We start from the raw sequence: 13,184 nt of genomic DNA on the forward strand, positions 1-13,184 counted from the left end.
AAAAAAAAGAAATCAGATGGAGATTAAATTTGGTTTTGGTACATCTGAAATTTACAGCATTACATAGCTAACCCATTCCTGAAACTGACCAGCTAGTCCTCTAGGTTAAGGACTGTCACTGGCCCAATGCAGGCAAGCAACAAATGAAGTCAGAAGTCCTGAGGAGCCTACTTATCTGGTCAGTGACTGGCATTTTGGGGAAGTGGTCTGCTAAGGCAGAGTTAGGGCTGGCCACTAAACCAATGTACACAGCAATACAAGATGAATAACTTGTGAACTTGTGAGATGGAGATCTTTACTGCGTGATCACTAAACCCAACATCCTAGATCCAGCACCAACTCAACATCCTAGATGCAGCACTGGCTTACCTTCACAACTGTAGTGATTGGCACAAAGCAATAGAAATCTGAGCAAAATTCAAAGCTGGAGAGAAATAGCAGGATCCTTGCCACTGCTTTTCAGATGTTAAAGGCAGGTTTTTTTTTTTAACATTTTTGGCTATTTGATTGCATTGGGTGTACGTTTTGTACACCCAATGCAATCAAATAGCCAAAAATGTTAAAAAAAACCCCCCCAAAACAAAACACATTAGCATACTGGCCAATATGACAAAGTTGGAGGGTCTGATATTTGGTTTGGTGTGCTTTGGCTGCCAACTTTGAGAAGTCTGTGTCCTAACTGGATATCGCCATCATGGTTTTAGTTCTATGACCTGCAAGGTGAGCTCCTATTGCTGGCTATTTCCCTACTTTCATTTTGCATCTTTATTTATCCTCTGCCGAGGAAAACGTTAATAGGTAGAAGTTCATTGGGTCCACCTCATAGACGTGAATGTTCACATGCATCATACTGCCATACTGAAGAGGGAAATGTAATAACCATGTTTATCTTACTAGGTGGTACATCTTCAAATGCAGACAAATGTTGGGAAATGCAGCCAGCAGTTGGCACTTTAAGTGCAGTGACACCATAGGCTGGAATTGTCCTGCATACCCCACTTGCCTTGAGTTTAGTTTTGTTGAGGCAGCAGCGTTATTGGTGTAACGTAAAAATGTGACAAAAATATCTGTTTTCCCATTAGAGCTATGGTCCCTTCTTATGCTGCCACAAAGCATGGAGAGAATGTAGATAAGTATCTGATTGGCTGCCTCAAGTTGACAAGGGTCCTTTTCTCTTAGACTTTGATGATGCTCTTGGCAAGTGTTTTGACAGCAGACAATTTTAACTCCATCTTTAGCCAATAGAAGATAAACAGACATTTTGGAGACTACCGTGTAGCAAATACAACCCACGTAATGGATGTCTATATATTGTTTTGGAGGGACATGCAGTCAAGAACTATGCAAATATCAAATGACAAAGGGATGAAGCCAAGCATTCACAGCGCTAACACAAGGACACCAAAGTGAGATGTTTAATATGGTACACTGCCTTCTGATGGGCCCGCTACATCCATTTTGGATTAGCATTCCATTAATGCCACAACAGCTACTGCTGAGATGACGAAAATAAAACTGCAAAAGAAGCTTGTCAGAAGAATGACTTCACTGGACTTGTCAAAGTTACATGAAAATTCCAGCACTAATGGCCAGGCACAACTTCAGGGAATAGACTTGTAAATAAGAAGATAAAGTCGCTATCTTGTACTTTTTAAATAAATCTGAACCAAAAAACACATATGTTCTAGTTTGGAAGACATAGTTGTAATTTTGTGACCGACAAAATTGTGGTCAGAAAAGTCAATAAATCTAGTTCTTCTACTGAAGAATGTTCATATGCATTTTTAATTAACTGGTGTCTGGACATCCAGATGGCATCCATCTACATGGGTCTAATGGTCCTTTGCTGACAGTTTTTATAGACAACTGTATTTTTATTAAATACACTTATTTTTTTCACTGTAACATTCATCTTCAAGTAAAATTTGACGTGACTTACATTTTTACCTGTTTGCTGTTTAAAATACAGTTGCCAATGCTCCCTCTAGAGCACGTGTCAAACACAAAGCCTGTAGGCCGAATATGGCACACCAAACCATTTTATGTGGTCCTCGTACCTCCCATGCAGCTGCCGCACCCCCCTTGTCACCGCCCTCACTTTGTCTCAGAAGTCAGAGAAGAGGATAGAACTCCTCTGAAAGTTCATGCACTTTTCTGTGCAGCCGTAAACAGGCTTGTCTCTGCCCACCCACCCCCATCTCAGCGGTTGACAGAAGAGAGGAGGACAGAACTCCTCCTACAGATCCTGCATCTCTCTGTGCAGCTGCAGCATACTCCCTCGTCTCTGCCTTCCTTGGTCTCAGCATACAGCAGACTCCAGCAGCTCACTTCAGCCCTTCTCTGGTGCTCCACCAGACTCTTTCCAGCTCCGCCCCAGCAGCACAAGGTAACAGGGGTGGCAACATGATGTAAGTGAGAATGGGATGCTCTGGACATCTAGTCTTACAGGTACAAGTGTCCCTTTGAGGGCAAACAATGCTAATATGGCTCGTGATCAAATTGAGTTTGACACCCCTGCTCCAGAGAGCTGAAGTTCAGAGTTTAGGCAACCAATCCTCCCCTTAAAGTGGAACCAAAAAAAGAATGGAGCTAGGAGGTAGTGCTCCTTGCAACAGATTTTATATTTATCTGCTGTAATAGAAAAAAAGGTGTAATTCCAGCAAGCATGTGAAAAATTTACATCATCAATGGCCGCCCAATTGCTGAAAAGAGAGAAGACGATGGCTGGTAGATATCAGCTAGCAATCATAACGCTCTGAGACCTGAAAAAAGGCAAACCTAGAGGTAGGTCTGCCATAATGAGCAAGTATGCCATGCCTTTTAGTCGCGCTAAAAATCCACTTTAAGCAGAGCTCAAGTGACTGCATGCTCAAGTCTTTAGACATACTGCAAGCACTGTCAGGAACCCATAGCAGCATTTACTCTAGAAAAGGTTAGCATTTCAGTCCTTCTATTACTTTTTCAGGTTATCCATCCCAGTTTTATGTTAACACCTGGAGTACAGTTCCGTTTCAACAGGCTAATTCCTTTCACACGCATACCAAGATGATTACAGTTCCCCCAACTTTTAATAAGGGTTTATTAGGCCTTTCATATATTGTTGCTATAGAGCTATTACTGTACGACAATATGGTAAAGCTAAACTGAAAATAGAAAAGAAATAATAAAAGCAGACACAACTTGTGCCTACTTGGTGGCTTATTATAATGAAGGTGTGGGAGTTAATTTAGTTGCCCTGTCTCACTGTTATATTTTCATCCTGGTAATGGGCCAATTCATTAAAATGAGATCCCGTCCCCAGAATCTTCAGTATTCTGAATCCTTCCAGTCTTATGCTATCCCCATAATTAACACAATGCAAATCTTGTCTGGCCTACAGGACAGCGTTGCTGCATTCTTTTCTTTTCCTTAGTGTAATCATTCCATCTCATCCTAGGCATTTGCAAACATCTTTGGTTCCTTGGGAAATGCTCGACTTTTGTGTTGGTTCTGGATAATCCAATCTTTGCACCCGAGATGGAAGATAGAGCTCACAAAACATTAATTAGTGAAATAAATGCTTCAGAGGACAGGCTTGCAGGGAACGACGTGATGAGCCGATAGCACGCAACGAGCTCCTTTCTCCCCCTCTCGCCGTCTCTCTCCGGCTTCTGGTGACATTATAAGAAAGTGCTATATGCAAATCAAGAGCCCAATTAGCGGCTGAAAAAAAATGCCCTGTCACCAGCAGAAGGTGACAATATTTCTGATAAAATGCTAAAATAAAAATCCATTAGGCAGGATTTAGAAAGGAAGATCCTAAAGAGCTTAGAGGGGAAAAGGCAAATCATGTTTGTCTGATTTGATCTTCAGGATTTTCCGTAAGTGCAAATCGATTATTGGAAAAAAAAAAGAGAAAAGGTGGGGGGAGGAGGGGAATCTAATTTAAAGGGATTTTTACATGCCTCTTGCAGTCTTGCTTTGCAATCTGGCTGGCAGGAACCATAGAGAATTATATCCGAAACTCATAAGAGCAATGATCTAGAGCAGTGGTCTCCAAACTGTGGCCCTTTGCTAGCCTTTTTCTGGCTCTTGGGGCACTATTTCACTGACAGACACCGATGATGGGACACCGTTCCTCCCACGGACACCATTGATGGTGCTATTCTTCCCACTGACATCAACCATGGGGCCTTATTCCTCTGATTAAAACAATGGGGTATTATTTATACCCACTGATGCTGGGGCATCTTCTACTCCCACTGTCAACAGTCTGGCCCCCCTAAAGCCTAAAGGACAGTAAACTGGCCCTTTGCTTAGAAAGTTTGGAGACCCCTGATCTAGAGGATAACAATTATTCATTGTGGCATCTCCCATCATAGCCTGTTTTATGATAACAATACCATAAAACAGATCCCTATTTAGGTTCAAATTCCTGCTAATTATAGGGCTCCATTATTTTATGCTAGGTACAATCAGAAGTTTGGACACAGTGTATGTAAACCCTAATGATGTACTTCTCTTATTTGCTCCTTTTTGGCACATTTAATTTACCATCAGGAGCATTTTGTTTTATCGGTTTGATAACAGTGCTTGTCAAATTAACATATGTCCCATGTTTCCTGTACACTACAGTCCTGTATTGATATATGTTACTTTTAATTGCCCTGTGTTTGCAAAAAGGATTGATATAACCATTATTCTTAGTGAAAATGCAGATCCTGATCAAATCTCCTGTACTCCATGCAGAAACAGATGTATAATGGTCACAACCCTCATCACAAGCATGCAGATTTGTAGCATTGAGAATGACATGGAGGTTTGCCTGTCAAGGACTAAGGTTATCATGTGCACTAAAACATGTGGTCAGTTCCTACTGAAATGTGTAGTCCTAACTGGGCATACTTGGGGCAATTCAATAAAGCATTTGCAAAACCTGTCAGTAGGGTCCCTCTAAGGCCCCATTCACATTATTTTGATATTGTGATTTTCAGGCGATTCTGCGTGTCGCACAGGGCAACCCATTCAAGTGTATGCGCGTTTTTCACTCGAAAAGAAGTTCCTGCTCCTTTTTGGGTGGCAAGCGTTACTCGATTTTTGAAGGTGCAGTTTGCCACATGATCCACTCGCGTGGCAGTACCACACTGCATTTGTTGTGCCATTGAAGGATAATGGTACCCAAACGCATGCAGCGCATTGTGCTGTGACTGCCGTGGAATTTGGGATCACAGGCAAAATTGCAGCGATTCTACCTGCCCCCAAATCGCAAGATTTAAACAGTGCCTGAAACAGTCTGTGTCTAATTCATGAAAGTCCTGCAAAAGATTAGATATTCCAAGGTGTATGATAGATTGTGCCATATGGCTTCAACAAATTCAAAACTGATTAGTGCCAATTTGCAGATTAGGAAACTGGTGGTAATTGAGATCAATTTGGAGTTGGCATACAGAGAGACACCGGGGCTCAGAGTGGGGCATGGATGTGCTGGGAAATGGTTATGACAGCTTCCCACTCATGGTTCATGGGTTGCTAGAATGTCAAGGATGCTTCCCAGCTGAATGTTAGCAAACGGGGTGAGGATGCTAGCTGACGTCACTACCCAAATACGGCAACAGCCATATTTGTTCAAAGATAGAAATATCCTGGCTGGAAGTTGAATAGGTACAGGGATAAAGCATTGGTTGCTAAGATGCTGTCAGCTGATCTTAGCAACCAATACCGCTGTGCAGGCAACCGTGTCACAGCAACCAAGAATGATGTGTGGCAGCCCAGGCCTGAACGGTCTTTATGCCACCATCCATCATGCACTAAATTTAGGTACCTGTATCCAAATTTGTTGCAGGCACTGGCACTTTTTGTAAATGTCTATGGCACTTTATGAATTCCAGGGACTGTGCCACTGCTATAACAGGAAAGTAAAGGTTGTTAACATAATATTCAGTCTGCTAGACATTGTACTATTTATACATAATGGTGCTTTTGAAGTCCATAGCATCAAGGCTGAATTCTTGTTTCATTTTCAAAGCCAGACTGCAGAAAAGACAGTTGATGGCTGGCTGGTTGCTACTGGAAAATGATTCTTCCTTTAGCTCACCCCATTCTGTGATGCGGTACTGTAGACATATAACCTGTTGACTGCTGCTTAACTTTAAAAATAAACTTAGCGGACTGAGTGACATTAGCGCGGTGGCAATGTTGTTTCTTGCACAGCACTAACAGTTCACTGATCCTGGATGCCTGAAGCTGCTTTTTCATAATAAAAAAAATCCTGTAAAGGGCCGAAGAGAACACTGCTCGGCAATGCTCACACTTCAATGGATGTCATGATTTTGTCCTTCAGCTCATATTAGAATCTGGGAAAATAAACAAGCAGAAAATCAGAACTGCTCAGTCAATGTGACTTTAATTATCTTGGAAGAAGCTTTCTGCAAGGGCTGAAAAACGTGCCTGGTGGTTCCACTTTCATTGCATACACTTGTAAATTGTCAGAGGATATGAGCAACACATAACCGTATTGTTTCTGAGTGATTGTAAGAATTGAGTCCAGGCTACAAAAGAAGTCAAGACAAAGCTTAGAGGACAATTCTTTCCACAAAAATCTCACTGACAGTGATAAACCTCTGCAGCCAAATGCAGATAGACGGTATCACATGCATAGGACCTGTCAGCATACATAATAATTCCTTCAAGCAGTGTATACTTGGGTTAAATCTAAAAGCTGTAAGTGACATTTCTCTTATGTGTTCCTTCTGGTGAGGTTCAGTCATATGTTGATGGGTTTTACATTTGAGAGACTCTCTTTGATAAGAGTTCCTCTATGAAACTCCCTGTGCTCTCAAAAGCCATGGATGTAACAAAGCCAAATTATGCTGTCATACTCCCCTGTTCATTCTCCAGAATATAAAACACTTATTTGGCCAGTCCTCCTGCCAAAGTACTTGTGGGAGGGAAGGAGGTACAAATGACTGCTGGGAAACCCTATTGTTGGAGTCTCTAAGGTTCAGCAGAAACTAAGGGTTGACTTTGTATGAATAGCCTGAAGTTGCTATGAAAGCAAAGGTTCCAAGAACAGGACTGTGTAAAGGCTAAAGCACTAGAAGCTATATGATGATTACACTAGAGCAGTGTTTCTCAACTCCAGTCCTCATGGACCCCCAACAGGTCATGTTTTCAGGATTTCCATTATTTTGCACAGGTGATTTGATCAGTTTCACTGCCTTAGTAATTACCACAGCTGTTTCATCTGAGGGAAATCCTGAAAACATGACCTGTTGGGGGTCCATGAGGACTGGAGTTGAGAAACACTGCACTAGAGACAGAATTAGAGAGGAAAAGTCCAAAACACTTCAAGACCAACTTTTCTGTGCAGTACCAACATACCTTATTCAGCAGGGTCTTATAAGAGAAGTGTGGGATTTTTTTTTTTTTTTTTTTACGCCCAATCACTCTTACCTAGGTGGATACATCATTGGTCTGATGCTGCATCTATCCCCCGCTGGATCTAAGGGCTCATGTACACCGTAGCTAATAAACTTATGTTGAGGAGCTGTTCAGCGTTTTTTTCAGCAGCCCCTGAACTCACCCTAATGTTTTCTTATGTGTCCATGTACACATCTTCATTTACAGGCATTTGAGCTTACAGTCGTCTTTTTTTAATGCAGAAAACTTGCGTTCAGCAGTTGATCTTATCAGCGTTTCAAACGTGGCAAATCGCGTTTGAAATTTTTTTTTACTTTTCCAGTTCCCAATGCTATCCAGGGCCTTTTTTCATCATGAAAAATGCATGCAAAGCATTTTCAAGGTACTCGGATAAACAAAACACTGAACACAGGATGTTCCTACCAAGCTTGTCATACATTGTAATGACCAATGCACAGCGCAGATCTCTCCCACCCTTTGAAACAAAAGACGTGTTAATGAGCAACTCACACCTAAGTTAATCTCAACACATACTGCTCTATCTGCTTCTACTCTCTGTATTTCTCTGAAACAGTCTGAAATAGTTAATAATTTACCACTTTTCAGTGCATTCTGGGCATTTGGGAGGTTCTCCTGTGCTTATCTTTAAAAAACTATTGTAAACGCAAACGCACATAAACGCGTTATGCAAATGCAGCTAAACAGATGTTTTTTAACCTACGTTTTCCAGCAGTCAGTTTCCATCGTTCAGAAGTGTCCCGTGTACAAGGGGGCCTAAGGGTGAGAACTCAGCGATCACATAATCACTGATTCCTCAAAGGCACTCTGAGCAGAGAGCAGGACAGTCAATCACCGCTCTCTCTGCTCTGCTTCCCCCCCCCCTGCACTCGCTGAAACAGATCGCTGAGAGGCCGAGCCAGTTGCCGCTCCAGACTCTGGTGTGGATCCCGACTTTGCAGTCGAGATCTTTCCCAGTCCTGGACCAGCTGAGTGACGTCAGCTGACAGCGGACTTCAGTCCACTGTCAGCTGAAAATGGGTCACAGGAATGCAGCGCGAACTGCCATCCTGTGATCCACAGCAGAAGTACAGCCAAAAGAGCTTTGGATGTACTTCTCCTTTAAGTTTTGCTGTGGGATGTCACATATCCTCTTATTGACATGGTACGGCTCCCTACAGAATTTTCCTGTGAGCTCTGATTGCATTGATGAGGTGTACCCAGAGGAGGGCCCTTGATGCCATGAGCTCAGAGAAATTGGAAGAATGAGTCTGGTCACCATTCTACCTGGAAAGGACGAGCGTTAGATCATAGGACAGTGAAACTATGAAGGACAGCGCCAGAGATACGGCAAGTATTGCAGTCAAAGCATTTTGTTCTTTAATTGAAACCCCTGCAGAGTAATGAAACGTTTTTTTTTTTTTTTCTTAATGAAGCTGGCGTTGGGAGTTCAGGTGCCTTCACTTTTATTCTCAATGTAGATGATTACAAATATACACAAAATCATTTTTAGAATGGACTGCCCTCCATAATCAATTTCTTGTACAGTGAGGAACAGAAGTATTTGAACACTCTGCGATTTTGCAAGTTCTCCCATTTAGAAATCATGGAGGGGTCTGAAATTCACATTGTAGGTGCATTCCCACTCTGAGAGACAGAATTAAAAAAAATTCAGGAAATCACTTTGTATGATTTTTAAAAAATTTATTTGTCTTGCACTGCTGAACATAAGTATTTGAACACCTGAGAAAATCAGTGTTAATATTTGGTACAGAAGCCTTTGTTTGCAATTACAGAGGTCAAACGTTTCCTGTAGTTCTTGACCAGGTTTGCACACACTGCAACAGGGATTTTGGTCCACTTCTCCACACAGATCTCCTCTAGATCTGTCAGGTTTCGGGGCTGTCGCTGAGCAACACAGAGTTTCAGCTCCCTTCAAAGATGTTCTATTGGATTTAGGTCTGGAGACTGGCTAGGCCACTCCAGAACCTTGATATGCTTCTTACGGAGCCACTCCTTGGTTATCCTGGCTGTGTGCTTCGGGTTGTTGTCATGTTGGAAGACCCAGCCACGACCCATCTTCAATGCTCTGACTGAGGGAAGGAGGTTGTTGCTCAAAATCTCACAATAAATGGACCCATTCATCCTCTCCTTAATACAGTGCAGTGGTCCTGTCCCCTTCGCAGAAAAGCACCCCCAAAGCATGATGTTACCACCCCCATGCTTCACAGTAGGGATGGTGTTCTTGGGATTCAACCCATCCTTTTTACTCCAAACACGACGAGTGAAGTTTAGACCAAAAAGTTCTACTTTGGTCTCATCTGACCGCATGACTTTCTCCCATGCCTCCTCTGGATCATCCAGATGGTCATTGGCAAACTTCAGACGGGCCTGGACATGTGATGACTTGAGCAGGGGAACCTTCCGTGCAATGCATGATTTGAAACCATGACGGCGTAGTGTTCTACCGACAGTGACCTTTGAAACTGTGGTCCAGCTCTCTTGTCATTGACCAGCTCCTCACTTGTAGTTCTGGGCTGATTCCTCACCTTTCTTATCATCAGTGATACCCCACGAGTTGAGATCTTGCATGGAGCCCCAGTCGAGGGAGACTGACAGTTGTCTTTAGCCTCTTCCATTTTCTAACAATTGCTCCAACAGTTGATCTATTTCCACCAAGCTGCTTGGCAATTGCCCCGTAGCCCTTTCCAGCCTTGTGGAGGTCCACAATTTTGTCTCTGGTGTCTTTTGACAGCTCTTTAGTCTTGCCCATGGTAGTAGTTGGCGTCTGACTGACTGTGGGGTGGACAGGTGTCTTTAAAGAGCTCAGACAGGTGCTACTAAGTTAGATTGAGTGGAGTAGAGGTGGACTTTTTAAAGGCACAGTAACAGGTGTTTGAGAGCCAGAATTCTTGTGGTTTCTTAGGTGTTCAAATACTTATGTTCAGCAGTGCAAGACAAATAAATTATTTAAAAATCATACAATGTGATTTCCTGAATTTTTTTTAAAATTCTGTTTTTCAGAGTGGGAATGCACCTACAATGTGAATTTCAGACCCCTCCATGATTTCTAAGTGGGAGAACTTGCAATATCGCAGGGTGTTCAAATACTTCTGTTCCTCACTGTATATTTAATGAGTTTTTAATAAAGTTTGTGGACAGGCATATATAAGATACGGGACTGAATTCTGCTACAATGTTCCTGGCATCAGACCCTTTGAAACTCTTTGCTGGTCACAGGCTGCAGGTTACAGGATCCTTTTGTCAGCCATTAAATGTACCCATCTCCTCCATTCACTGTATCCATTTGGTGTTCTTTCTGAACAAAATTCCTGGCTACACGTTCCAGCTGTTTGGCTGGAGCTGTCCATTAAAAGCGTAAACACTCATAATGTGTACACAGCGGAGGTAAGGTACATTTTGTTCTGGATGCAGGCAGATATAATCTTACATACCTCTGTCGTGGAAAGTACTGTGTCTTCGTCAAGGCTGAGAACGGCGTCAGTCACTATGTTATCGTACGGCAGAAAACGGCTGCTCATGACCTGCCGAGATAAAAGGAGAAGAAATTGGCTCATTTAAGAAAAGTCTCCAGAAACATTATAGATATGGCTTAACCTCTGTGCTTCCAGGTCGGATTTATTTTCACATATCCATGGACTGTACCAATGTTTCTCAAGATAGACATGAGGACGTGTCTTAGGGCTGTTAATTAAAGACATCCTCAAGACAGTTGATTTCTGTAGTAGTCATCACTTTTGCTACCATGTTTGACTGCATATTAAAATGTGTTCACAGACTGTATTAAAAGAGGTATAGACTCCAGAGAGAGAGATATCATATTTCCCCGGTACAAATCATTAGTAACACCTCATCTGGAATATGCAGTTCAGTTTTGGGCACCAACTCACAAAAAGAACATTGGGGAACTGGAGAAAGTGCAGAGAAGGGCAACTAAACTGATACGAGGCATGGAGGAGCTCAGCTATGAGGAAAGATTAGAGGAACTAAACTTATTCTCTCTTGAGAAGAGGAGATTAAGGGGGGATATGATCAACATGTATAAATACATCAGTGGTTCATATAGTGAACTCAGTGTAGAGCTATTCACCCTGAGGTCATCACAGAGGACAAGGGGGCACTCTTTACGTCTGGAGGAAAAGAGATTTCATTTCCAAATATGGAAAGGTTTCTTCACAGTAAGAGCTGTGAAAATATGGAATAGACTCCCTCAAGAGTTGGTTCTGGCCAGCTCAGTAGATTGCTTTAAAAAAGGCCTGGATTGTTTCCTGAATACACAGAATATAACTGGATACTAACATTTATAGATAAAGTTGATCCAGGGAATATCCGATTGCCTCTCGGGGGATCAGGAAGGATTTTTTTCCCCTGCAGGAGCAAATAGGATCATGCTTTGCTGGGTTTTTATTGCCTTCCTCTGGATCAACTGTGGGTATAGCATTATAACTTTTTTTTTTTTTATGGTTAAACAAAATAAGCTTTTGTCTTTTTTCAGCCAGACTATGTAACTGTGATAGGGCATCATCTTGACTTATAACTTTAACTACACTACTCAGCTACTGTACTGTATTTGCGGTGAGGACAGTAGTAAAGTAAATTCAAATCCTAATAAAGATTTATTTTCAGAAAGTATCGTATTTTATAAACAACTGTCATGTTTTGTTTACTTTTTTTGGATATCAGTGCTGCTGTCCTTCTACAGCCTCTTTCAGACACTTCTTGTCTATATGCACTTTCTCCAGTGTCTGCAGAACTTCACAACCCTAAAACGGCTTCCTAATCTTGGCCTATGCCTGTGAAATTTGTGTTTACATAGCACCCCCTTATCTTCATCAGTGGTGCACCTGACAGGGTGAGAATGTAGGAGTACAAAGGAGACAGTTGCCACCCATAAACAGGAAGTGCCCGAATAAGGACCTTCATGTCAGTAAAAGGTGCAGATTAAAAAAGATTAAACTTTTGAAAAAACATTAATGTGCAACAGCTTATTCTTTATGTTATTGATTAGGGATTTAAGGGCTTTACACCTGAAATAAACAACCTTGCAGAGGAAACCTCCGAATTATATGTTTATTAGCGATAATACAATTGTATGAGAGCACCCATGCCCTGCCCATCAGTTGCTCTGATTAGATATGTGACAGTCCTTGCTTTTATAGGGTTTTTTATGGCTTGTTGCCCACCTTTATGCTTATCAGTTACACTCCAGAATATTTGCCTTTTACACTTCGGGATATTTTATCAAACATTCATCATTACTCTGCAGATTTTGACAACTTATATAAACTTACATAAAAAATCTTTATATAAACCTTTGGTAGCAGCAGAAGCCACTTTAACTCCAGAAGCCATTTTAACTGCTAATGCAGCAGAATACATTCACTTAACCTCCTTGGCGGTATTCCCGAGTGTAGCTCGGGGTAAAATTTCAGTACCGAGCTACACTCGGGCTTACCCTGCAGCGTTGCTCAGGGAGTCCCTGCAGCACTTTCCTTGTCCTTCGCTCCCGCGATGTGTCCCCTGCAGCGTCCTCGGCCATCTCCTCCGGCCGATGCCGGCATCCGGCTTCCGTGTTCCGGTCCCTGTGACGTCGGGACGTACGGGCACCGGTGGCAAATTTGAAATTTTTTAAAAATGTCATTTTTTAAAAAATGATTATTATATAGTAAAACATTGCTGTTTCAATGCATTTCACATATATTTTGTTCCTACTGCTTTGTCCTGTCCCCTGCCTACATTTTGACTGTTCTTTCTGCCTGGAAACTTAG

At 42.1% G+C, this 13,184-nt stretch overlaps 1 protein-coding gene across 1 annotated transcript in view; it reads right to left on the reverse strand.

Moving 5' to 3' along the window:
- EXT1 (exostosin glycosyltransferase 1) overlaps positions 1-13,184 on the reverse strand; it is a 434,024-nt gene that overhangs the window by 14,730 nt on the left and 406,110 nt on the right. Inside the window, exon 8 of the mRNA XM_089659042.1 lies at positions 10,851-10,940. Coding sequence (XP_089515168.1) covers positions 10,851-10,940 — 90 coding nt within the window. The remainder of the gene's footprint in view (positions 1-10,850; positions 10,941-13,184) is intronic.

Source organism: Staurois parvus, unplaced genomic scaffold, assembly GCF_062004578.1.
Source record: "Staurois parvus isolate SC_StPar_1 unplaced genomic scaffold, SC_StPar_1.0 ptg000030l, whole genome shotgun sequence".
NCBI lineage: Eukaryota > Metazoa > Chordata > Amphibia > Anura > Ranidae > Staurois > Staurois parvus.